Raw genomic sequence first — 25,019 nt, 5'->3', positions numbered from 1 at the left:
CTTCTTTCGCGCCACACTGGAATAGCGTAGCGGAGATAACGTGCCGCACCGTTGTACCGTTTCTACCAAGACGGCTACGGGCCGCTAGCCTACAACTAAACCTACATTACACGCATCACAGAACCATGCTCGGACACTTACGCCGGCCTCACAGCCAGTCATGATACTGATCTCTCTCACTAGGATCCGGCATATATGCGCCACCACATAGAAGCGGAAGGTGATGTGCCTTGTCAACGGATATGCCGTGACACGCTGGCCCACGCCATGACCCCTCCGCACCTCGTGTCGGCAAGGTAGCAAACGTTGCTTACACAAAGCCTCTGCGCAACGTTCCGGCGTCAAAAGAATCGCCCCGGGATCTCTGATTTGCACCAGTTGACAACGATTATGAACGCCATTGCTCTCGTGACGAGGACGCACGGGTACCGTAACCTGCTGCGAGTTTCCCCCCTCCCCCCATGTAGACGTCTATTGGGTCGGTAATCTTTCTCCAACGTGCGTTTCTGCGATGGCTATCTAGATGCTGGATAAGAGTGCATGATGTTCACCGCTAGATGACGATACACGGCGGCAACGGGGTTCGGAAAGCGTGGACGATGAAACGTTTGCTCCGATGTTCAAGTAACCATACTACCAAAGATAGACACAATGGAGTGACGATCACCTGACTGTGATCATTCAGTTCGTATCTGTCGTGGGAGGAGCGCCTAGGCACTGCTTTCACCGCTGCACTTGACAGCCTCGATTCATCTCCAGAATCTCTGTCGGGTAACTGCCGCTGTAAGATGCCAGTCGCATCTCAAATTCCTTCCAGACATCTCACCTCACCATCTGATCACAACGGCCGCTGTAATCCTTGCGGAAAGAAACTTGATCCTTCCGAACTTTCTTCCGGGGAATTGATACCCGATACCTCGAGAAGACTTGGCTAAAAGCAAGTGACAAGCCACGGTCCTGCTTCTCAACATACTCAACATGATAGATGTGGATATCGTACAAACGGCCATGATATCTCCTTCCTCTCACGTGATGAAGGATGGTATACCCACCAGGGCCGAGTGTTGTTTTGTGGCTTATCAATCGTTCATGCATAGCTTGACGCATGATATCACACTTAGACAGTCTTGAGATACTGCACGACCTGAAAAGACACCAAACCATCTGTACTTCTCTTGGACGCGGTGAAGACCTAGACGTAGATCGTTTCGACTTGCTGTTCGTAACGTGACTTGCATGGAGGTGTTGGCACGACAGAGTGGCACCCTCAAGTCGTGTCTGTAGCATAGGGTATCGTATCCACCCACCTATCATCCGGAAAACATGCTTAGTTCCAGGAAAAATTTGCAAGTTAAAACAGTATTACAATTTTATACACACGTCTACCAAGATTAACATCCTTTTTCCTATTCTTTTGTCCATCTCCACATCTCTCCACCAAGCCATATCTTTACCTCCTGCCACACTCCATGTAGCGAGCGAGATACACTCAACCAACGCCATCCACGTGGTCTCTTTTCCACGCATACCTCCCCAACGAGGCCAATCGTGGAAGCGCCCCGTCCACATTGAGTCTGCAATCTCTCTCTCCTTAATCTTCATCATACCCCATCGCACGCATCAATCATATTTTCTTTTTTTTTCTGTCAGGGCTAATCACTTCAGCTAGAAGACTGACTCATATCCAAACTATTCAACAAACCCGCCTCACGCACCAATTCGTAAAACAAGCCCTTCTGCCTAACAAGCTCAGCCGGGCTATCAAACTCTCTCACCTCGCCCTTGTCCAAGACGATGATGCGATCGCTGTCTAGAATGGTGTTGATGCGATGCGCAATGGTGATGATGGTCCTGTTGTTAAACATGCTAGTGCGGAGTGTAGTTTGCAACATAGCATCTGTTTCGACATCGACAGCGGCGGTCGCTTCGTCGAGGACGAGGATGTTGGAAGGAGTGAGCAGGGCACGGGCAAGGGAGACGAGTTGGCGTTGTCCAGACGAGAGGTTGGAGCCGCCTTCGTTGATGGTGGCGTCAAGTTGGCCGGGCATGGAGGAGATGTGGTCCTTGAGACGAGCGTGATCTGTGGGTCAATTAGATGGGAGTCCGAGATACATGTTAATGGTGACTTACCTAGTACACTCCAGAGTTCAGTATCGTCGTGAACATGACCTGGGTCGAGGTTGTCGCGCACAGTGCCTTCAAAGAGCGCTGCGTCTTGTGGGATAATGGCCAAGCGTCTGCGGAGGTCGAGAAGACCAATGGTGCTAGTGTTAAGGTTGTCGATGCTCACGTTACCCTCTGCAGGCTCAATGATACGGAACAATGCGAGAGTGAGTGAACTCTTGCCAGCACCGGTACGACCAACAACACCAATCTTCTCCTTTGGCTTGATGGAAAGATTGACGTTCTTCAGCACCAAGTCAAGACCAGGGCGGTATCGGGTGCTGTAGTTGTCGAAAGTGACAGCACCCTGAGACGGCCAGCTGATTGGTGGCCTGTTCTTGGAGATGATCTCAGGCGCCTCGCTGGGTAGTGCGGCATACTCAAGCACACGTTCAACAGAAACGATATTAGTCTCCACCTCAACAGTCTGACGAACGATCCAGTTGAGGCTCTGCGTAATCTGAAGAGCGTACGACATGGCCAGACCCACCATACCAGCCGAGAGGCCGCTGTGGCTGGCGACGGAAATAATGGCAAAACCAGCAGCAGCCAAGATGATGACTGAGCCAAGGAACTCCAGACGAACAGCCAGCCACCGGTTAGCGCTAATGGAAGGGTAGTATGCACGCAGATTGGCGTCGACACGCCATTCATTCTCCATCTCGAAACGTTTCTGCTGGTTGTACGCACGGATCGTGCTCATACCACTGAGACTCTCCTGGAAGTGGGCATAGATCGGGCTGCGGCTAACGCTGTCCAAGCGCTTGAGCTCCCGTGAGGTGCGCAGGTAATATCGCTGGATGTAAAGGTAGAGTGCGCCGAGCGGCAGGATGAGGGCAACGAAAACTGGGGTCGACCACGAGATAACAACAAGGGTGAACCCGGCTACATCGGTCAGTCAACTGTGACACAAAATGGGATGCATGTGGGGGTGGCTGCATACCTCGAGCGGAGTTGACGAAGAGCATGTTGAACGTTCGGCTAGAAGCACATGTTAGAAAGCCACCGGCAGATGGTTGGAAGAATAGTAATCAACTCACGCTAGAACTTCGTCGACTCGATAGATGTCACTGTCAAGCAGGTTAGCCAGTGTTGATATGCAAACAGGGTCAAGGCGCATGCTCCGCGGGAAGGCGGAAACACGGCTATCAAGGGGCAAGGGCCGGACCGCGGGCATGAACCTAAGTGTGGAAGATGACCTACCTTGAGAATCGGTTGAGAATGCGTCCTGCAGGTGTTGTCTCGAAGAAGCTCATTGGAGAGCGGAAGATGGCAAACGCCATCCGCTCGTGTAGCTTTCGGCTAGCTTCGATGGAGCAGAAAATCCAGAGAATCAACGTCTGCACGACGACAAGGGCAGCAGATCCCACACCAAACGCGAAGTAGATACCGATGTATTTCCCCACATGAGGGTTCCCATGGGCCTTCTGGTTCATCTCCGACCAATGTTTGAGCCATACACTTGCGCCTGCATGATGTTAGCGTCAACCCCAAGAAGACGAAAAAGCGACGAGCCAATAGCGTGCTCCTCACGCCTGTAGCGATATGAAAGCACCCATGATCCTGCGACTTACCAATTGATGATGTCTGGGCTCCCAGGAGGAGCAGCAGATAGATTGTAACAGCTGCAAGATTACTGGTCTTTGCGTATTCGCCATAGACGGACCACTTGACCTTGCCTTGCTCGGAGAACTCCTTGGTCTGCTTGCTCTTCAATCCGCCGCCCTCTTCATCGGTCAGCTTTCCACGAGGTCCCTTAAAACTTGCAGTGCTGGCGCGGCGAAGAGTCTGGAAGCTCGACTTGCGGGCCGTACCGCCTCCGACCCTCAAAGGAGCGAGATGCGCGCCACCTTCCTGGGCAGCCTCAGCTTCAGCTTGATCTTCCTCGTCGTCTTCGCCAGGACTACCACCGTACACGGTAGAGTCTTCGTCGCTCATGATGCTGTCAGATGTGCGAGTGCTGTCATCTTCTCCTTGGTCTTCGTTTTGGGATGTCTTGATCAGTTGAGCAATCTCGCCCTTCATGGCCATTAGTTGTCCATAGCTGCCTCGCTCCAAAATCTTGCCTTCGCGTAGAAGTAGGATCATGTCTGCTTCCATCAAGACCGGGATAGAGTTGGTTGCCAGAATCCTGGTCTTGCCTGCAAGCAGACCCTTGGGACCAAGTACGTTGTCGATGAGATGGCGTCCGACGTGCTGGTCAACAGCCGATAGACAGTCGTCCAGAAGATAGATATCCGCGCGAGCGTATACAGCACGAGCAAGTGTAAGACGAGCCTTTTGACCACCCGAAAGTGAGATACCTCGTTCACCAACCTCGGTCTGGTCACCATCAGGAAGTGATGCAAAATCATCTCGTAGAGCACAGGCGTTGACAGTCTTCTCGTAGAACTGAGGATCCCAACGATGACCAAATACAATGTTCTCACGAACAGAAGCGTTCATAACCCAAGCTGACTGTGGAACATAGGCGGTCTTTCCACGAAGCACAACCTCACCATGGATTTTCCAAAGATCACCGAGCACTGCTTGAAGAAGCGAGGATTTTCCTGCACCAACGCGACCGACGATACACGCGAGATCTCCCTTGTGTGCGGTGAAGTTGATGTCGTGAAGGGCTCGGCGCTCAGCATTCCTGTCCCAAGTAAAGCTAGCATCACGGATGCGAACCGACTCGTCGCCAATCTCAGCCACGGCGTCTTCACGGATAACAGCGTCCTCCTGTAACTCATCGGCAGTCAGATATCCAGTGATACGGCCGACAGCTACACTAGCCTCAACGATGGCAGTAATGACCATGGGAAGGATAGCAAGCGGGAATGTGAGGAGGTTGAAGAGCGTCAGAGCAGGGAAAACAATGTCAGTCGTCAAAGCACGGTTTTGCGTCAGAACGAATACACCGAAAGTTGAGCAGGAGACCAAGAATGGAGTGGTAGACCAAGTGAAAGTCGAGAAAGCTTGAGTTGCACCAATCTTGCGCAGGGTCTTGAGTTCCTGGTCGTTACGGATGGTGTTCAAGCGGTTGGCGAAGGCGGTTGTCCAAGCATAGAGTTTGATCGACTTCATGTTGTTGAGAATCTCAGAGATGAGTTTGGTACGCGAATCCTTGTTCTTCATTTGCTCCTTCTGCAGAGTCTTCATCCATCGTGCAATCACACCGTTGATGGGAATCATTACGAACATGGCGGCCACACCTGCGAAACAACTAACACCGAGCAACTGGTACAGTGAGAGCATGCACAGGATGATTTGGAATGGGGCAGACCACAGCTGTTGACCGTATTGCGCAAGATCCTGCAGACGCTGTGTATCCACGGCCATGTAGTTGACGATATCACCAGTTGACTTGGATGCACGACCTTCGTTGGATAGACGAGTAGACTTGGAGTAGATGGCAGCTGTAAGGGACGACTTGATGCGCATACCGGTCTCGAAAGAACGTTGAAAGTACTGGTGCAGACAGGCGGTCTGGGAGACAGACACGGCGAACATGGCGAGCGCGATAGCAGCGCCACGAATGAGAGGCTGAGGCTCTCCGGGGTAGTCCTTGCGGTACGAATCGACAAAGGTGATCAGAAGTCTGAGCAACTGAGGTTGAGCGAAGTTCAGGACATCGCTCACAGTCTTGATGGCAGCGCCGCGGAAGTAGGGACCGCCGAACGAGCGGAACATGGCCAGCCACAGCGAAGGGTGCTTCTTTTCCATCTCATATTGCCAAGAATCTTCAAATGTTTGCGAGGTGTGTCGAGTCGTGTCGCGCTTTCGCAAGTTCCAAAGATCGTCCTGGGTAAGGAAAGTCTTGTAACCCTGCTTCATCAGAGGTGTCATCCAGCCAAATGTCAAGACGGAGAAGACGTCTGCGTATTCGTATGGACATTCATCGTCGTCTCCAAGCATGTCGTAGTCGCTCAAGCGCTTCGGAACCAGCCATTCCAGAATGAAAGATAGTCCGGCCAACCCAACGCTAGCACAGAAGACTGCGAAGTATGCCACATGTTCACGGTGTACCTGTTGTGAAACGAGGGAGCGGAGCTTGACGGCATATGCGAGGAGCAGGAAGAGCCAGTAGAAGAGGACCACACCGTTGGCATTTCGCGAGCGCCAGTGTTCGATGTATTGGATATAGAAGACGACGCCGAGTGAGACGATGGTGATAATCGATGTCCAGAAACGGAAGTCGCCGGCCCATACGTCCTTGTAGTACTCGATCTGAAGCGCGGCTTGTACGGCCGTAGTGGCGATGAGGGCGCCGAGGGATATCTGGAGGCGCAAAATGTTAGCAACTGTCCAGCCGAGTCACCTGATGGTCTCTGGATATTCTCCGTACCAGCTTCGCGTAAAAGTGCCAATTGCGCTTTACAGGCTGAGGCGGGCACTTCCTGTAGAGATACCACAACGCGCCGGCGCCTCCCACGATCCCAAACACTCCGACGACGGCTATCCACACATCCAGGAAACACGGTGTGAAGTCGTATCGTATAGGGCTGATCGGGCCCCAGCCCTCGCTATTACCGCATAATGGCTGCCGGTCGTGCTTCGAGGCTGTCAGATAGCCGTGCGCGAGCGGGATGCTGGGGAGAAAGGGCGTCTGTTGTTGGCCCTGCATCGATCGGATGGTGCTTGTGATTGCCGAGACTCTGTGTGTCGCAGAGTTGAGGCAGATCAGGGCGTCGAAAGCGGCGAGAAGGTGTTGAAGCGGTCGCGGCGCGAGTGCACTTTTGAGTAGAGAGCTCGGGCCGTCGGTATGATATAATCATTGCTGCTTACTAGCCCTAACTCCCGATAACGCCGCAAGCTAGGCAGCCAGCTAACGTCCCATATGTGGTAATAGACGATGCGACGACGTGACGATATGAACGACCTGAATCAACTAGATTCTTTGTATAAACGATCCCGCGCGGCATAACGGTTGTGTGGCTGTCGTGTGGAGGCGCGTACCTAGGTACCGTCGCCGCGTGCAACACTGCCGCAAACGTCGCGAACCGATGGGCCGGTCTTTGTCCGATCCCCATCCCGGCGAACAGGTTCGCAGAAGTCAGAACACCAGATCACGTGCATGACAGTTCCAACTACAACCTGCGCGAGTACTGGAGAAGTTGTTCATCACCAACTCGCACCATAACAGTCAATGCTGACCTCGTATGGCCATAGTGGTGGCTCGAGATCGGAAAAAGGAAAGTGGTGGGGCACATCATACCCGCCCAACGCCTCCTGCTTCGCTACCTAATCATCCACCGGTTTCATTGACTAAAGTCTATATGGACAAAGGGCATTGTTCATATCGAGGAAACCTGCCCTTGTTCAGTCCTCTCGCACACTTTGGTGATTTGATGTTCTCCGCCTAACAGTCCATCTCATTACGGAGCGCAAACAATAGTCTAGCTCGCAGTCCAGAGCTGAAGACGCCGGCAGTTTCTACACTACGAGGATCAAGACATGATCATCGACAATCTGAAGTGCTTTGATAGTGTTAGAATACTAATGTACAAAGGGAAGCTAGTTGAAACAAGATCGATCTCTGCGCACAGCGTGATATATTCTCTTTCCCTATAGTAAAGTATGCTACGTGCGGTGTACTGAGTAGACAAAGACCGGCGATGCCATGCGCAGGATATGTTACCACTTAGCCAGAGCACTGGTAGTCATAGCTCCTGCGGGAAAGATCTGTATCTTTCGGTACCCAAATTCTAACCCTGTTCCCAGTAGACTCAAGAGTGCCTTCGTATTCGTCAAAGAGTGGACGCCAATAGATTTGACCTGTGCCGTCGGGGCAGTCGACGTTGATGGTGATCGACACAGTATTCGTCATGCTAACCGAGTAGCCCACTTCGATTCCGGTCTCTGCACTGATTGCATCCCATGCACTTGCGCCAATACTAGCGGATGCGCTGACCGAAAACGTTTCAGTCCTCGACTCCGAAACCTCGAAAGCGCCGCCATCTGGCAATGTTCCAACGTGTACCGCTGTTCCAGGCTTGTAGCTGTCAATCCGTGTGATTACATCTGAGAATCTGTCCGCTTGCTGCAATGTACCTGGTTAACTTCTGAACAGAAAAGTATGACAAGGCTAGAACACATACTCGGCTTTCTATTTCATTGGCTTCTGATGTAGCCTCATAGAAGGTACGAAGTTCAGCTTTCTCCTCTTCGATAGAGATCTCCTTGTAGCCGGACTCTGTGGACAACCGACCCCAATCTGTGTTGAGCCTGATAGCGACCTCCGTCCAGAGTTCAGGTGCAGGAGGGTACTGGTAGCCGCCATCATTGGGTGCGCAAGCGGCTTCGATGTCTCTGGCTCTGTCACCCCATGTAGAACGAGAGTAGCAGACATCTGAGGGTTCATTGTTGCAGAACGAGATGCGACAGTTTCCTTCGGTGAAGATGCGACATGCGTTGGCGAATACGCAGAGGCTATCAGACCCTTCGAAGAGTCCTTGATACTTATCATTCATGATTGTGCTGCCTGTTTACGAATAGAAAAGGTTAATTTACTTTTGACGGTGGAAAGGTCAGGGTTAAAGAATGAGCGAAGACTTACAGTCAGCCCAAACAGGGGTGTATTGAGAGTCACAATAGAGGCCACCAGTTTGTTCTCCGTTCCAATCGTCTTGTCGATGCTCAAGGGCTGCGGGAGCTCCCATAGCTGGATGAGCCACCATGGCCGCAAGCATTGGCAGCAGTGGAAGATTGTATTTCATCTTTGCGATGAGAATAAGTTCGAGTTTGAAACAGAGAATCGTCTTGCGAGTAAACCAATTGATCTGAGAAGTAGATGTTGGACTGTGATGGCCGTAACTGAAGCAAACATGCGACTCTTTATACCTTATGTACCAAGCTATTGTCTCACTCGCATCTGCATATTGGGAATCCTAGCTGACTCTATCATCCACATTTTCTGATGAAAGAAAAGGCAAACATCACTCGCATCCGTGTATCTAGAGTCTTGGCTGGTTCTTCAATCCGTGTTTTCCGATTGAGCACGAGGTATACTGGATGCCTAAAAGCAGTCACTGAATTCTGTAGGCCATTGCTATGTCATCATGAATAGCTTCGATATCGTGTATGGCTGTGTTCCAATGAAGCCAACACTCAACCTTGTGGTGTGGTACTTGGCTTTCGTTGGCAATCTCAAGGGTCAACAGCTTAGGATATTCCTTCGCTCAGCTTCCCGAGGCCGTGATACCCGAGTTTCCTGTTGAAGCCTACCTGGATAGGATTAGCAGAAAGGGAGGGAACGCCTGACTTTATGATCTCATGTGTTCCCTGGAAAAGTCCGTAGAGTTTGGCTGTATCAACAGTGACAGCATGTCTCGTAGTGTTTCAAAGGTTTAAACGATACCCGTGTGTTCCGTGTATAGTCCTTACGGAGAGACTACTAGAGATATTTTGAGTAGCAGTAGTAACAGTGATGAGCGGAAACAAAGCTACTACCAAGTAAAGTTCAGTTCTCTTTGTTCTCATGGAGTCTTACCCAAAGGAAACTACTCCATGTGGGTGAGCATATTATCGTTCGTTTCCTAATGATGAGAAAGGTTTAGCAGGTTTCCCAAGCAATACGAGATAATGATTAATGTAGCAAGACTCCTCTGTGTTGAAGTAGTAGCTCCACAATTAGGAGTTCAAGCGAACCAGAGGGCTATATGCTGACGCATTTTAGGCTCATTGGAAGCCTATCATACGTTGACGGACATGGAGTAGGATCGAGATCATTGTCAAGAACCAAAATCAGAGCTGATATTATTACCAAAGAGAAAGAAAACTGAAGCCAAAATCACGATCACCCATTCGTCATGACAAGACCTGCCAAGCGATGCGGCTCCACGAAGCCTTGGGACCGAGTGTACATTGTCCCGAAGAGGAAATTGATACACGTCGGGCGTAAGATATTTCTCTTTTCCGGGGTGCCTGTTGCTACGTGAAGGCATGCAATTTGCCGCAGCCACCAACTCGAATACCATGAAGGCGGCAGCGGCTACGCCCGCATGCCGTCTCAACCGCTTCGGAACTAAGCGAGATGCAGCCCGTCAGGGAATTGATGTGGGGATCAGTATTGAAAAGCGACATCCAAACCCTACTGTTTGCTAGGCACATTACTGAATTGGGTTTGAAGGACCCATTTTAGCTGCGCATACACTCAGAATGTCTCGGCTGTCCTTATCCGCAGGAGCCATGCACCTGTCTTCGCGGTTATGGCGGATACCGTGATGTCCTCACCTCTTGGCTGACATATTATTGCATTGTACGTGCACATACAATGAAGCTGGTATACAGCAATACAGTAAGCCTCCACAGCCTAGAGCATATCATCTTCGGTGCTTTGGTGTATTGCCCAACCTACCTCCAACCCTAGCTATGCTAACAGCGATTGCTAGATTCGGTCTGCTACCTGCGGCAATCCATTTGCTTCTTTCTACTTCATGTTACGCACAAGCCTTGAACGACTCCTCTCCGGAGTACTGCTACAGCCATGCCGTCAACTCGACTGGTATGGTTCGTCTAGGCCCGGGCCCAGCACTTGACGATCCATGGTACCTCAGTCTTACCATAACTGATAGACGCGACCCTATGCACATTTACGGGAGCAGCGCTACCTGGCAACAGCTAGAAGGCTATCTCAGTGTTCCCAGTTCGCTAGAAGGGGGTCAGGAAAGTAATCAGACAGACTACTGTATGTACATGCTTCCACCACATGATGCTGCATCACAAGAGGAAGCTGGAAGCTGCAGTGGCGTGCTGAGCGACGAGTGCATATTCGCGATGCAACACAACACGCCATCCATGTGGAATGGCGAGTGTCGTCAGCCGAGCAATCTCGAAGAAGTCTGCGGATCAAGTGCCCCTTTTGCGACCAGTAAGTTGTCCACCTTCTTTTCAGCAGTAGCATTGTCCTGTATTACCCGTCTGTTCGTACCGGAATTTTTGCTAACAATGCGAAAGGCATGCCTTGGAACTTTACCAGAACAGGGTGTGCTTTGACCGGGCTCCCGCACATTGATGTACCGGACGATTATCGATCGTACGGCCCTTTGCCCATGTCTGTGCTGCGCGGCGGAGACGATCGGGAGAACTTCGATCTTTACGACAAGAATGTTCGCGAAGCAGTGCCCATGGCGTTTACGATCAGAGATTCAGGTGGCGACATCGAACACAGGGTCCTTTGCTTAGCTCCAGACAACGTCGTCGAAGGCAGCCGTGTGCCGCAATCCGCTGCGGTACACTCAGTTACAAAAACTTCACCCGAAGTAGTCCTCGCTGTTATGGCTCTTATGTTCGTCTCTTCTGCCGCTTGGTAAACATCAGCTTCTATACCCGATTCAATAGATCATGCAAGTAAACAGACCTCTTACCATAAGCAGCCAGGCTTGCACCTCAGCTCAGTATCTCTACCTGACTGCTCCTCGCATCGAACCGGACTTTCTATCTGCCTCTCTCTTCGCTTTCATGTTACCCCAAAATCCCTAACCATCAACTTGAGCACGCGCTGATCGCTTACGACCGGTAATTTCACGTCGAGCGAGGAGCTTAGACTAATGTGGATCACACGATCCCACACTCCGACTTATGTGTTTATCTCGCCCTTTCACCCTCCGCCTTTCTGCCTCTTAGCCCTTCATACAGCCTTTCTAAATGTATGCTGCCTTAGGCGTATCACAAATTTCTTTTGGCATGATGGCGTTCAGTCTTTTCACAGGGACATAAAAAAGATCGAAAAAAACAGTATGGTTGATGCAGTCGCTTGGACTAAGGATGCTTTCCAACAAACATAGTGGGATACGTTTGTTCTTGTGCGCACCCATCCAATTTTGTCCCTGGGTGAAGATAAACTTGTTACTGATATAATTTGCTTCCACGAATACTTGCATCATTAGCCTTCCAATACGTTTTCGCCCTCTTCTCGACACAGTGATTTTGCTGGCAATGCAAAGCTGTCGGAGCTCAATCGCAGCTGTTTTTGTGGACAGTCGCTCAAGCAAGCTCTCTCGCAAGGCTATCGCGCTGGAGGCAGAATTGCTGCTCTAGGTTAGTTGATCCTACAAGCAAGAACTCCAGCTAAAGATAGATAGCATGCATCTTGTCTGGTGTGTTCGTTCTTCGTGGCCCATTGAACCAAAGAGCTTCTGTTATGCAAAGCAATGTCAGATACGATACACCCGGCATCATGTCTCTTGCGGTCGCACAACAACTACCAACTGGATATACTGGCGTCCGGGACGATGGGAGAGTCAGAAGTCGGACAATCACAAGTTTGACTCCGACGTTCGCTGAAATCATGCAAGAATACTCCTTGCGATCGAACATCACTATGGACACTGAAGCCAGTCCCTGTGGCGAGTCTTGTTCAACAACTATAAGGGTATGGACTATGAAGTTATACATCTCTCAACGTCTTAAAGCTAATGTACTAGGGTTTCGGATTCACATCACAATGCGACACTAGCGAAGTGGTCTTTTCGCACGACGGGAGCTTATCATACGAGCAAGAGCTTTTCTCCGTCAGCTCAAGTCTCTACAACGTCGATGGCCCAAACGACGATACATCTATTGTTACCGGAGTCAACAATCTGGCGGGATGGGAAAACACGGGTATACGTTTTAACGCTACCTACAGTATCCCACTCCAAGAAGGCGATGCTGATGGTCAAACAGACCCACAGGTGTTCCGATTGCGATCGCACATCTGTTTCCTGACAGGCAGCATAATGGAGTACCATTTTGAACTATCATCAAACTCGGCTCGACTCAGCACCAAACGTTCTGACGACAAATTTATTCAAGCTATGTAAGTCGTCTTTCCTCCAACCCTTCTAACCCCACAAAAATATTGACAGTCTGGTAATACACTGGACGATCCTTACATACAAGGCATTGGCTCGACTGTCGGAGGCTTCCAGTACGCGGCGTCTTACCTCTTCGGATCAAGTGTGAACTACAGATGGGGCGGCACGAGGTTCAGTGCTGTGTTCGCAGGCTCTCTTGCTAACCAGGTGGTCAAAATGGATAATATCGGCACCGGCCAGGCTACTATCCAAGACCCAATGGACCAGATGCTCGACGCGCCACGAGAAATCACCTTCCGTACAGCAGTACATGCAGGCAAAGATACCAGCACCCACAACGTCACTAACGCCGTCCAATCAGTAGGGTACCGTGGATACCAGCTTCAATCAATCTACATCACAGACCCATAGTACATGGTCGCTGCAGCCATATTAAGCATTCTAAGCATCATCGCGGTCGGCGCAACATTTTACGGATGGTGGGAATTAAGAAGGGCGTTCTCCATGGGTCCGTTGGAGCTGGCATTGGCGTTCGAGGCGCCGCTACTGAAGGCTGCTGGTGAAGATGCGAGTTTGGGTGATAGTGCGCATCGAAGTACTGCGCGCGAACCACGTGTGCAGTTTGGTAAGAAGGTGGTGGATGATGAGGGATAGTTTCCGTCCGGTACAGCAAGTCGAAGGTTAGTTTTGGGGTTGGCGACAGATGTGCAGAGGCCGAGGAAGGGCACGATGTATACCTAGGTAACTAAGAAGCAAGATAGTTTTGGAGGGGACCAAGACGAGTCCGATCTTCCATCGAGATACCCATGTCCACGTCGGGTCATGTTCACGTGCTACGCGTTTCACGAAACGCGACTTTTCGTGACATGAACGCGTCAGGGCTCCGCGTGGCGGCACGGTGCGGCGTAAGCGCATCACCAACACCGCGTCTACTGTCGACCAGGATGATCAACAATCCCTACACGACAACGCCATAATTGGAGGACAAAGGCGACAACAAGATATCGACCGACGCATGCATCTTTTTCCATCGCACGTGAGTGAGTATACAGAAGCAGCTCTGCGCGTTACGTTCACTATGCCGAAAACCTTCACGGTCATGCCAACGGCAGCGAAGACCCTAGCGTGTCACACATAACATTCGGCAGGCTTCAAACAATAGGGAGAAAGAGATGCTTGCAGCGTGTAAGCCAATGCCAACTCATACAAATCAAATCCAAGGTTCGACCGACGTCGGCCCACTTAGCGGCAGGCATGCAGGCACTGCATGTCGAAAATCGTACCCACTAGTCACCAAGGGCCCACGACCCACAACTCCGGCTTAGTACGCGATACAACGGCGGTTTGTTGCGACTTCCAACCTCCTTACTGGTGTAGAGTTGTCATTGGTTTTGTCGGCTTTATGTATCTCAACAACCACTGTTTCCTTCACATACGACCATAGGACACTGAAAATTAGGCTTCCCGTCCGCTCAGCCATATACAAGCAGTGTACCGGCGGATTAGTAGTTAGGTGGGTGACCACTAGCGAATCCCCGCTGTCGTATGTTTTTGATTTTTTTTTGTACATCCACAACTCTAGCTTAGCACGCAACACGATAGCGATGGGCAGCGACGTCCGCTATGCGCATGTTGGTGTAGAGCTGTCATTTGTTTTGATGGCTTCATATATCTGACTAACCACCATTTTCTTTACATATGATCATTGGACACTGAAAATTAGAACATCGTTCCGACTCATCAAATATCAAGATACCGTATTAGGGTCATGTAGTGGACATCAAGCAACTGTAACCAGCTCACTGTCCTTAGGTATAAGGGTCTCACTGAGATCAGACGGCTGACATCGTGTTGAATTACAAAGTTATCGCAGTGCGGAAGTAGGTTATTAATGCGAATAGAAAGAAAGTCCTAACTCCGGCGAAACCAACCCTTCTTCTTCATCGTCCCACCCAAGTACGCCACGACTTCACGATGCTTCTTCGCCTGCGCAAGATCCAACGGCGTCTTACCCTGACGATTCTGTACATTGATCGTAGCCCCATACTCCAGCAGCCCACTGACCATTACACTACTCCCCAACTTCGCGGCTTCGTGTAGCGGCGTCGATCCAGAGTAGTCCTCTGCATTGACGTTCGCGCCTTCCCCGATCAATTTGTCGAGTATAATGAGCATGTAATCGACATGTGTATGCACAAGCACGTGTAGAATACTTCGGCCTGTGAGATCAGTACGATGAATGTCCTCCCTTGCTCCGTAGTCTTCAAGGAGTATGTTCACTATATCGACGTAGCCCATCTGTACTGCGTAGAATAGCGCGCATGTCATGCCTTCTGCACGTGAGTGTACGTTTGCACCGCGTTCAAGGAGTAGAGTGATGATGCCGTAGTCGCCGCCTTCGAGCGCCATGGCTAACGGCTTCGCGCCATCTTTCCCGATGGCTTCGATGTTGGCTCCGGCATCTAGGAGTGCAATGACAGCGAATCTCTGCTGCAGCAAGATAGCAAGATGAAGCGGTGTATTTCCGTCCTCATCTTCTAGTTCTATATTGGCTCCATGCGCTAAGAGCATCGGTATATGCCAGCCTAGGAGATCGAAGTGTGTGACTGCATCGTGGAGTAGTGTACTCTGAGCATTCGCTGACTGGTCATTGATGTTTGCGTGCGCTGACAAGAGCTGTCGAAGCGATAGCGCGTTATTGAACCAGAGCGCGTATCTGAGAGGAGTGAAATCCGCTTTAGCTGCGAACATTGCCTGACGAGGCACGTCAAGCTGTGCCCCACGTTGAATGAGTACCATGGCTAAACGAACATCTTGCGTTCGAGCAGCTATGTGAAGGCCAGTACATCCACTCTTGTCTGTCGTATTGACCGACGCTCCGCAGTCTAACAGAATTTCCACAATCTTGTAAACCCAAGGTGTAGTGGCGTTGTTACTAATGACCCACTTAAGGGCCTTCTCCGGCTCATTTCGATATGATTTCTTTCCCTTGAATCCAGCTTGAGCAAGAAAGGCCAATGCCTGGGCCGTTATCTCTTGTGGTGATGGTTCTGTGTCGTCTTCCATGGTGTACTCATCGATGATATAGTCATAATAACTATGGTCTGGGTACGGAGGTAGCGGCTCGCCAGCAAAGTCATCGCCGCAGGGCAGCGAAGGAGGATTTGTGAACGGCCCCGGTGGGCTGGTTTGGGCGACGCAATCTTCACAGTCGCAAGTTGGAATCTGAACGCAAGGCTCTCGATTCTCATTCAGGACACGCTCTCCTTCACAAGACGAACACGTGCAAGTATTCAGGCATGACACTGCTGCGTTCACATCGCTCAACGTCTGCAATGAGATGCTTACCAAATGGTAGGCGCATGTGCAAAATGCCAGATCAGGCACGAGATCGCCGACTTCGCGGACTGCCTGGAACAAACAACAGACATCACACAGGCAATGAGTTGGCTCCTGTTGACGTGCGAGGGAAATCGTGCTCTGATACAGTGGCGGTGGCGGAGAAAGTTCGGGGTCGTCTGCTCCATGCTCTCGTAGTACATCGGCTATCTCCAGATTGCCAATGTTCTCGCTGATATTCAGTGGTGTTGTGCCAGCCAAGTCTTTGACATTCGCATCAGCACCAGTCGCCAACATTCCCAAGATGACCTCTGTAGGCGCGTCATGATAGCAGGCCAGATGCAGTGCAGTTTGACCATAATCGTCTCTAGTGTTGACATCTGCTGCGCCAAGGTAGCGGAGCAAAATCTTGGAAGTCTCTAAGCTTCGTCGATGGATTGCAACATGGAAAGCGGTCTGGCCTCGAATGTTCGTGATTGTTGCGTTGGCACCTTTCTTGATCAAATACTTTATCATACCAGCTCTGTTCCTGTTCGCCGAATAATGCAACGCAGTATGATTGAACACATCGCGTCGATTGAGGATCTGTGGATCCACAAAGAGGGCGTGCTCGATCACATCACGTGCGAGAGAGTCGTCGAAGAAGTTGCTGGCGACAAGCATAACATTGGCTTGGTATTTGTCGAGTGCCTCAGCCGCGATCAGGCCGGTGATTTCATCTCTCCAGTTTGGGTTTCTCTCCCTCGTAAGGGCCATGTGAGATTCAAATGCGCCGTCATCGGCTACAAACGCTTCCGCAAGACTGATGGTAAGAGAAGAGTCTTCTTCATTCGTGGGGTCGGCGGTCTTTGGTATATGCACGAACCGCAAATGAGTCGCTTCGTGCTCATGATCAGTACGTTTGCCTGTGCGATCCCTGGCTATGTGTTTTGCTTTCGTTACTTGCACCTCCGGTATGTCGGCACGAGTTTTATCCAAATCCTTGGTCTCTTCCGTACCAGGCGTTGTCGGTCTTGGGTAGCTGTCTTCGGTCACAGCCGCAGATGTGGCGCATAAGGGTACATTTGTATCGTTCCCGACGTTGAGCCATATAGGGTGCGACTGACCGACACCTCCCGCGGAATGATGACCGAAATATTTCTGTATATGGGAAGGCGTATGTTCCGTCTCTTCAATACTCGTGGGAGGTGCCAGAAGCGTCACGTCACTGCCGATGGATGTCGTCGTAGTGTCGTTGATGACGGTAGGTGCGTCCGACATGCCATTACTCAGTACGGCCGTCTGAAAGGTCTCATCTCCTGACTGCGAGCCTTCCCAAGATGTTGTGTCACTTCCATCTCCAGTCACACCCTCGTTTGCACAACATGGACCGCTGTAATGAATTCCTTTGGCTTGTTCCTGTGCTATCATCGTTTGGAGATCTTGAGCTGTGAGTCTCAGTTTAGGATTACTGGCTGTCATGTTACCAGTCCATTGTAGCAAGGGCTGATCACTCGTTGATTCATCCGACAGCTCGGCTATCCAACTCTGTATTGCTTCTGGGTTCTGCCAATAGTTCGTTGAGAGTGTCCCTTTGTTTTGGAAAAATTCAGCCTTCGATCGCAATTGTTTCTTGGTAAGAACAGTCTGGAAGTGTCAGCAGTGTTGGAACATACGTACAAGCGACTTCTAACGCACTGCAATCTCCAGATAAATACATCCCAGCGACCATACATCTGACGCAGTATTGCGAGGTTGTAACATTCCAACCTGAGATAGTGTTAGCAAAGATTCGGTTCATCATGTGTAGCTGGATTCACTTCGGGTGCGATGTATGCCGGTGTATAAGCTTCAGGTTGACCCATCGTAGTCTCTCGTTGCGCCTCAGTCCAGTCTAAGGCGAGTCCAAAGTCTGCTATATACACTTGCTCGCCTTTGATGAGGATATTGGATGGTTTGAGATCTTTATGGCGGCATTTATTATGGTGGAGATAGACTAGAGCGGAGCATAAGCATCCCACGAAGCCCCGAAGGACGACATAGTCTTGCGTAATCCAAACATCTCGGGTCAGATATTGTTGCAGATCCAGATCAGCTACTGGTTCCATGATGATGCCAATGTATCTTCGATCGGTGTATGAACTGACACGTTGCTCGTTAGCAGCGTACTGTACTTCGGCTTGCCCAAACTCACCCTAGGAGCTTCACTAGATGATGGTGCGACAGACGCTTGAGGTTATGGACCTCATTCTCGAACGACAGCAACTTCTTGCGGTCCTTTGAAAATGTGCCACTTCTTCGATCAATGCGTTTCAGCTGTTACTGATGAGCCAAATATCTAGCAAAACACATTCCAAGTCCTTACAGCGTATTCCATCAAATCAATCCTGCTTTGAACACGATGGACAATGCTGAAGCCGCCTTTTCCAAGCTGCTCCTTGGTGACAAAATATGAATCTGCACCTTTGTCTGCTGAAAGTCAGCAGCGAACGGTTTATAGAACTGTAGCTTACCGAGGTGATGATGACGGCCCCCTTGCACCAGATCGACTGATCTTGAGCTAAGTACATACCGTTGTTGTCGAAGAAAGCTTTGCCTGGAAGCAGCGGATTTGAGACTGGATGTGAGGTCAACTTCAGTGAAAGGGAAGTGAATGTCCTTGAACCCTTCGATAATGAGCATGTTCATCGCTCGTACTTCGTTGATCATCCGGAGAACGAGATATAACCTGGGCCGTAAACTCCAGTCATGCTTTCCAAGTATGGCGAGTAGTTCGCCAACCCCCAGAATTGTCTCGTCGTTGTATGGCTTATCGGTACCCATACGCTGGGCAGACGCGGTCGATAAAAGTGACGATAACCTCTCCTCGAAATCTTCAGCTCCTATATGCAGACTAGTTGTAGTCGTATCTAAACAACGCGTGGCAGGTAGCACTGGTGAGGGCAACTTGTTCGTTTCCAGGCTCAAGGCGTTCACTTGCGAGATTGCTGGTGGGGTCGGGGTGGTCGGCATGCTTGCAACACGTCTCTCCACTCTTGGCGTCGTTGGCGTTGACAGTACCTTCGAGGCTGGACTTTGGTCAATTGGCGGATCTCCTCCTGCAGGCGGTGTTTCGCGGCCCTTGCCAGCCCTTCGCGGTGGTACATGAGGGCGGGTTTTGTTGATGATAGGACGTGAGCTCTGCATCTCCTCGAGTATAGACGTAATCTGGTCGAGTCGCATTGTGGCTTGACGTCGGACTCTTGCAGAACTATGCTGGAACTCTTGCATTTCACTTAGCAGCACTGTCTGCTCTTTATCTCCTGGCGATACTAGGCGTTCGTTCAGCAATTTTGCCATTTGCTCTAAGGCCACCTCGAGTTTACTGATCTGAGCTTTCAGCATTGCGGCATTGAGAGCATCACGTTCAGCAATCTGCATTTGTTTACAACTGGAAGAATTCGTCAGCCATTGCGTTGATTGCTCAAAAAGGGTCGACATACGTTGTGACGACCTGAAACGCCAACTGAATTGAGCTCTTATGATCTTGGAAGTTGCGTTCGATGTGTTGCAGGTCATCCGAGCGTCTATCAAGCTTCAGTTGAAGCATGCCTTGTCTTAGGCGGCCTGTAGCCCCTGAGATATCAAGATCGTAGAGGAGATTGCTGAGTCTTTGAGCCTCACGCTCGCAGCTTCGAAGAGCTCGTTGGAGACATTCTAGCAAGTCGACCTGCGACTCGCCTTGCACTTCTTCCACCGCAGCGATGAAATTCGGGGCCTTGAGAACGCGATGTATGTTATCAATCAGGTCGCAAACAGCCTCTGAGTCGGCTCGAAGTTCGTCCAAGGACTGATGAACGCTACCCCCCTTAGAGTACGCGTCCTTCAACTGTTGAACTGCTGGACGGAGAATCTGTATGACCGTCAACGCAAGGCCTATGATGCTGAGAGGGTCCGCCATGTGAGGCAATTGATGATGAAAGATTACAAGGACTTGATCATGGAAGACATCAAGGCTGCGCTTCAACATAAGGCCTGGTGCACTACTTATCCTGTGGTGCACAGCCCCACAACCGAGCAACACATCCAAGCTGAATCCATAGCCATACATCTCAAGTCTATCTTTAGGCAGCTTTGCAAAGAAGCCAGGCAGAGTGATTCTATTGGCAGGGAATCAAACTTGACTGCAGATATGAGCCGCTTTAACACTAACCGCTGCACTGTCAAAAAGAGGGGGGCCGAGACCGAGTGGTAAGGAGGGTTGCTCGCGGAGATGATTGACCAGATAGCGCATTCTCTCTTCCACTCTTTAACAAGGAGGCTTGCCAAGACGCATCGAGACAGACATGCAGGAAGGCCACCGACAAGGAGTTGGGGGCTGATGACAAGGCTGAACGATAGCCTTCTTTGGGGAGAAACCCACCCCCTCACTGAGTAGGCTTTGCCGCTCCAAGCGACACCCTGAGTTGTCTCCATACTTCTGCATCCAGGCCCTGTCGAGGAGACACGACTCCAGTACAATGGCATTCTCGGAGCACCTGCAAGCCGTTGGGTCGACGATACGCTTTGGAATACCTACCTTGCACATAGATATGGATTCTTTAGGATTGACACGTCGCATACTGAACGCGATGGATTGACCAGTGTCTTTACAGCGCACGCCAAACATGATAGTTTATGTCCTCAAGTCACGCCAAACTTGATGCAGGAGTCTTACACGTCCAGGTGCATCAGGTGATCTCTGCGCTCAGCCCAGCAGTAGCGAGGATTCGCACGTGAGAACTCTTGGTAATGTGTCGCGTAAGCAGCCACTAAAAGCGGGCCATTGGGTTGAGGATCGGACGATAGTAGAGGGTAGGTACTTCGAACATCACTTATCCAACCAGAATTTTCCGACCAATCGTGGCATCCTCGAATGCGGTCTTGCTCCAATATTCCGTCGTATCCAGCTCTTTTGGTGTGGGTTGAATTGCAGATGTAGCGATGAGTGTGTTGAAGACATCCCGATATTCACCACGCTGTCATCCGTGCGGTCCGCTTACGTCGAAGGTAACAAGTAGAAAGCGGACAACGTCACGGCCTGGGTGGTCCATGGGGGCTTCTCGATGCGCTTGTACACGCCGAGCTCGGTTTCATGTTCGATTATAGCTTACTGGTCTGGCGCCTGCCACACGTATGGGTATGGCCAGTAGACACAGCGGAGTCTTATCAGCGATACGCACTAACGTGCACACACCCCGCTCTATCCAATCAAAGTGTGTCGATCGAACCGCTGCATGGCTACTTTAACATCATTGAAACATTATATAGTAAACGCGGGGCTGTGTTCTCCGGCCATAGCGACTCAATACCTACAAACGGGCCTGGGTGTTCCCAGGTCAATCACCGAGAACAGGAGATTTGGGGACATTCATGGTGATCAGACGAGAGCGGGTTAGGCTTCCTGTCTGCTCAGCCATAAACAAACAATGTACCAGCGGATTAGTAGTTTGGTGGGTAACTACTGGCGAACCCCCGCTGTTGTATGTTTTTGACATTCTTTCTGCACATCCCATCTCACTCCAAGACGTCTTCACCGCACGTGAAACACTACCTCCGATCCGCCTCGACTTCTGTCCAACTCCACCGCCTCGCCGTACATTATGCCATGCACATAAGCCTCTCCAATCAGCCAATAACAATCGGCTTTCTTTCGCAAGATGAAGGGCGAGAGACCTCCCCTTAGGACCACGACGATGTCTTCAGGTTGCATGCAACGGGGCCCTAAACCCATATATCCAGCTGCGGTAACGAAGAAACGACGGTCCTGACACCAGTGCACATGCACAGTATCCAACGTTGCTGTCATCTTTTCCATGTTAACGGGTGGTCTGATGTTGACACCGTCTGAAACGATGCCGTCCTCGCGAATAGCCAAGCTCTTGATGTACTCCACTAAAACCTTCAAGTCATTCGGCTGTGCTTCTTCCCCAGTCTTCGCCTTGCCAGCTACTAGTGTAGAAGCTATGGCTAGATCGATGTTCTCTTGCATTGTAATGTTACGATGATCTATAGTCATGTCCTTAACTGATCCTAGCCATTGATGATATTCTTCATCCTCGTAATAGATATTGTTATGACAGACGACAGTTGTTTGAACGACTTGATCAACCACTATTCCTTGTAGCAACAGCACGTTCTTTTCAAAGGATACGTCGCTGAGCAAGGATGGTGCTTCAAGACCCTCGTAGGCGCGATACTGATTAGGTAGCCAATGCGCGTCCTGAGGCAGGTGCTGCAAGTCTGCACGAGCACTCCACGTTGGAAAGGTTTGAGAGTCCGCTAATATCTCAACCTGGTGATTGATATCGCGCAAAACTTGCAGATTGTTATCTTCACATAATGCATACCTTGTAGCATCCCGCAACACATCACGAAGCGACTTCATGTAATTGACCTCTAGCAATGCCGTCTCATCACCTCCTAGGGTTTTGTCTTGATCGATGAGTCCCAGGATGGCGTAAACGCTATCACCAGCTTCAGTCTTCTCGAAACGCTTGGCCCGGCTTAACATTGTAGACAGAGCCCTATGATTCGATGAGTGACCATTATCGCGATCGAGCAATTCGAACATCTCAGTGGCACACCTCGCACCAATACAATCGTACAGGTCCTGAGTAATGAACGGGCTCTTATAGTTGAGCCACTTTGCAGCTCTTACTGTATCGAGAAGATCAAACTCGAAAGAACCCCAATGGCAGGTATTAGACGTTGCGAGAACGATTTCTTGCAATACCCATAGACGTCTTCGATGGTTAACGTCAAGCCGGAACATTCTTGGAAGTTTGGTGCGCGCCCTTACCTGAACCAAGCGAGGCTGAAGAGAACCTCGAGAGCCTCGAAATCGACGCCCTTACTGAATCCTTCTTTCGACACCAAACGAGCGCCCGTGCCTTCGGCATATATGGTTTGGTGTAGCAGGGTCAAATTAGCAGTTTCGGTGCGCATGTCGGTAAAAACGTCCTGAACAGCCTTCACACCTCTTCTGGCCATACCTCCATCTTCGCCAAGGTAAATGAGGTTACGTATGCCACCACAATAGACTGTTGACATGAAAGCCACTTGGTCACTACGTTCTATCACTGACGACTGATCGATACAGATGGCGTCAATCCAGAGTGTTCGCGGTCTGCCGCTGAGTCGCATGCGTCGTATTGCGGCTTCTGAGCTTGCTGGTACGGATGTCAGATGCCCATTGAGCTTTATCGTAGATGGAGGTCGAGGTGCCCCCCAGCAATAAGAGATGGTCTCGTATATTGGCACGAATTTGTGGCGGAGGGAGATGCGTCTCATGGTGCATTCAACGATTGCGTCGCCGATGCCAGGCGCAACATCAAGAACGCGTATCTCTTTGAGAGTCGGGTCTAGGGGTTCGTAGTGTGACGGCGGGCGAGCAGTGTTACCAGGGGATTCGTTTGTAGATCTTCGAATCCGTTTCCTTGGCCGACACTCTTGATGCTCTTGACGGGACGACATTGTTGGTATATTGAAGGGACGAGATGGATTGTAGGAGGCCATTACCAGCAAATCGACCAGGCTGAAGACGAGACGCGCGGATGACACACTACCCACCACCCACCAGAAGGCTGAAGCTCTTGGCTCCTTCCCACCAATCGCGCGTCATGCTAAGCCACCACCACATTCAGCCTGGCAAGGCATGATAAGTAGGTGCAAGCCTTTCGAGAGTCACTTCTCCTGGTTGTTAACGCCTTGCTGTACCGATGGCATGAGCCTGGTGCCTAGGCAGTTGGGTATACCTACCTAGATAGATGATCGTCACCCAAAGACGCTAGCCCGAAAACGTCGCGATGCGGGGCTGGGGCATCTTCCTGACGCGTCTGCAACGCCACCAACCACTCCTATCGCATCACACGTAACACGCATCAGTGCGCCCCCAAAAGCCTCGTCTTCCACGGATACGCAGACAGTTATGGCTGTAGTTTTCTGGTCATGGCTTTGCCTAGCCTCGACGTTCACTGTTGCAGCGGCCGCCAATCCTGGACTAAAGTACATCATGTACTTGACAGGGTAGCGCTAGAGATTCACAATCATTACGAGACGCGACATCGCTGATAGCTATCAGGCAGCACAATTTAGTTCCAGAGCGGTCGCTAGTCGCCAACATCACCGAAGTTGCTCTTGCTTTCATGCGGTCAGATACTTTCAACATCCCAGATCAGCATGACTGGCCGCTCTTCACTAGTATCGACGAGGTTCGACCCAAGTTTTCTGCAGGTACCATCATCCAAGTTGCAATCGGCGGATGGGGAGACACAGATGGTTTCTCAAAAGCAGCCAAGACCGAAGAAAGCCGGAAGCTTTTTGCTAGCAATGTAAAAGCTATGCTTGACGCGACGGGCGCTGATGGTAAATCACATCCCTTGGTCTTTCATGGTTGAACCAAACGCTGACCGGAACAGGTATTGACGTAGATTGGGAGTATCCGGGCGGCAACGGTGAAGACTACAAAACACCTGGTCACCTCAACAGTGACAAGGCCTGGGAAATTGATGCGTATCCTAAACTTCTCACCGAGATCCGTTCTGCCATAGGCCCAGAGAAAACCATCTCAGCAGCTGTCCCCAGTCTGCCACACGACATGCTCGCTTTCACCCCTTCTAACATCCCCGCCATCATGGAGGCAGTCGACTATCTAAACATCATGACATACGACCTGTTCAACCGTCGCGACAACATGACAAAGCACCATACTGGTATTCAGAACTCTCTTGAAGCCATCGA

General features: G+C 50.6%; 7 protein-coding genes across 7 annotated transcripts; 2 read left to right on the top strand and 5 right to left on the bottom strand.

Moving 5' to 3' along the window:
• Positions 1 to 685: 685 nt before the first annotated feature.
• Positions 686 to 1,590, bottom strand: CC77DRAFT_144684 (hypothetical protein). Its single transcript, XM_018530265.1, has one exon. The coding sequence runs from the start codon at positions 1,312 to 1,314 to the stop codon at positions 823 to 825; it is 492 nt and encodes a 163-aa protein (XP_018385309.1). The 5' UTR covers positions 1,315 to 1,590; the 3' UTR covers positions 686 to 822.
• On the bottom strand, positions 1,347 to 7,139 carry CC77DRAFT_1095595 (multidrug resistance-associated protein 1). Its single transcript, XM_018529800.1, has 7 exons — positions 6,491 to 7,139; positions 3,738 to 6,423; positions 3,367 to 3,631; positions 3,204 to 3,233; positions 3,107 to 3,144; positions 2,131 to 3,048; positions 1,347 to 2,080 (listed from the first exon to the last, which is right to left on the bottom strand). Exons 1-7 carry the CDS (start codon positions 6,767 to 6,769, stop codon positions 1,662 to 1,664), a joined length of 4,635 nt encoding a protein of 1,544 aa, XP_018385308.1. The 5' UTR covers positions 6,770 to 7,139; the 3' UTR covers positions 1,347 to 1,661.
• Positions 7,140 to 7,786: 647 nt separating this feature from the next.
• Positions 7,787 to 8,861, bottom strand: CC77DRAFT_1071934 (hypothetical protein; the record flags this gene model as incomplete). Its single annotated transcript, XM_018529140.1, has 3 exons — positions 7,787 to 8,185; positions 8,244 to 8,626; positions 8,702 to 8,861. 3 exons carry the CDS (start codon positions 8,859 to 8,861, stop codon positions 7,787 to 7,789), a joined length of 942 nt encoding a protein of 313 aa, XP_018385307.1.
• Positions 8,862 to 10,431: 1,570 nt separating this feature from the next.
• Positions 10,432 to 11,621, top strand: CC77DRAFT_144588 (hypothetical protein). The gene is made up of 2 exons (XM_018530264.1): positions 10,432 to 11,014; positions 11,101 to 11,621. Exons 1-2 carry the CDS (start codon positions 10,516 to 10,518, stop codon positions 11,454 to 11,456), a joined length of 855 nt encoding a protein of 284 aa, XP_018385306.1. The 5' UTR covers positions 10,432 to 10,515; the 3' UTR covers positions 11,457 to 11,621.
• Positions 11,622 to 12,322: 701 nt separating this feature from the next.
• Positions 12,323 to 13,694, top strand: CC77DRAFT_1050873 (hypothetical protein; the record flags this gene model as incomplete). The annotated part of the gene is made up of 4 exons (XM_018527641.1): positions 12,323 to 12,517; positions 12,570 to 12,818; positions 12,993 to 13,301; positions 13,353 to 13,694. 4 exons carry the CDS (start codon positions 12,323 to 12,325, stop codon positions 13,593 to 13,595), a joined length of 996 nt encoding a protein of 331 aa, XP_018385305.1. The 3' UTR covers positions 13,596 to 13,694.
• Positions 13,695 to 14,730: 1,036 nt separating this feature from the next.
• Positions 14,731 to 18,985, bottom strand: CC77DRAFT_144264 (ankyrin). Its single transcript, XM_018530263.1, has 6 exons — positions 18,832 to 18,985; positions 18,625 to 18,728; positions 18,454 to 18,575; positions 18,080 to 18,401; positions 17,958 to 18,029; positions 14,731 to 17,906 (listed from the first exon to the last, which is right to left on the bottom strand). The coding sequence occupies exons 2-6, from the start codon at positions 18,634 to 18,636 to the stop codon at positions 14,853 to 14,855; spliced, it is 3,582 nt and encodes a 1,193-aa protein (XP_018385304.1). The 5' UTR covers positions 18,637 to 18,728; positions 18,832 to 18,985; the 3' UTR covers positions 14,731 to 14,852.
• A 2,567-nt stretch (positions 18,986 to 21,552) lies between these two features.
• Positions 21,553 to 24,002, bottom strand: CC77DRAFT_1021233 (hypothetical protein). The gene is made up of 2 exons (XM_018525223.1): positions 23,080 to 24,002; positions 21,553 to 23,023 (listed from the first exon to the last, which is right to left on the bottom strand). The coding sequence occupies exons 1-2, from the start codon at positions 23,751 to 23,753 to the stop codon at positions 21,811 to 21,813; spliced, it is 1,887 nt and encodes a 628-aa protein (XP_018385303.1). The 5' UTR covers positions 23,754 to 24,002; the 3' UTR covers positions 21,553 to 21,810.
• Positions 24,003 to 25,019: the final 1,017 nt, after the last annotated feature.

The sequence above is a fragment of the Alternaria alternata genome (assembly GCF_001642055.1).
Source record: "Alternaria alternata strain SRC1lrK2f unplaced genomic scaffold CC77scaffold_12, whole genome shotgun sequence".
NCBI classification, from domain to species: domain Eukaryota; kingdom Fungi; phylum Ascomycota; class Dothideomycetes; order Pleosporales; family Pleosporaceae; genus Alternaria; species Alternaria alternata.
Note: the sequence above shows the minus strand (reverse complement) of the source record. Positions and strands in the feature narration are given on the sequence as shown.

Coding starts and splice junctions, on each gene's coding strand:
- CC77DRAFT_144684 (XM_018530265.1), bottom strand. CDS start 1,314: ATGATAGGTGGGTGGATACGATACCCTATGCTACAGACACGACTTGAG.
- CC77DRAFT_1095595 (XM_018529800.1), bottom strand. CDS start 6,769: ATGCAGGGCCAACAACAGACGCCCTTTCTCCCCAGCATCCCGCTCGCG. Junction 3,145..3,203: donor CGAGTCGACGAAGTTCTAGC/GTGAGTTGATTA, acceptor ATGTGCTTCTAG/CCGAACGTTCAACATGCTCT. Junction 3,049..3,106: donor CTTCGTCAACTCCGCTCGAG/GTATGCAGCCAC, acceptor TGACCGATGTAG/CCGGGTTCACCCTTGTTGTT.
- CC77DRAFT_144588 (XM_018530264.1), top strand. CDS start 10,516: ATGCTAACAGCGATTGCTAGATTCGGTCTGCTACCTGCGGCAATCCAT. Junction 11,015..11,100: donor AAGTGCCCCTTTTGCGACCA/GTAAGTTGTCCA, acceptor ACAATGCGAAAG/GCATGCCTTGGAACTTTACC.
- CC77DRAFT_1021233 (XM_018525223.1), bottom strand. CDS start 23,753: ATGTCGTCCCGTCAAGAGCATCAAGAGTGTCGGCCAAGGAAACGGATT. Junction 23,024..23,079: donor TTCAGCCTCGCTTGGTTCAG/GTAAGGGCGCGC, acceptor TAACCATCGAAG/ACGTCTATGGGTATTGCAAG.
- CC77DRAFT_144264 (XM_018530263.1), bottom strand. Junction 18,030..18,079: donor CGGCATACATCGCACCCGAA/GTGAATCCAGCT, acceptor ACACTATCTCAG/GTTGGAATGTTACAACCTCG. Junction 17,907..17,957: donor GTATTTATCTGGAGATTGCA/GTGCGTTAGAAG, acceptor TGACACTTCCAG/ACTGTTCTTACCAAGAAACA.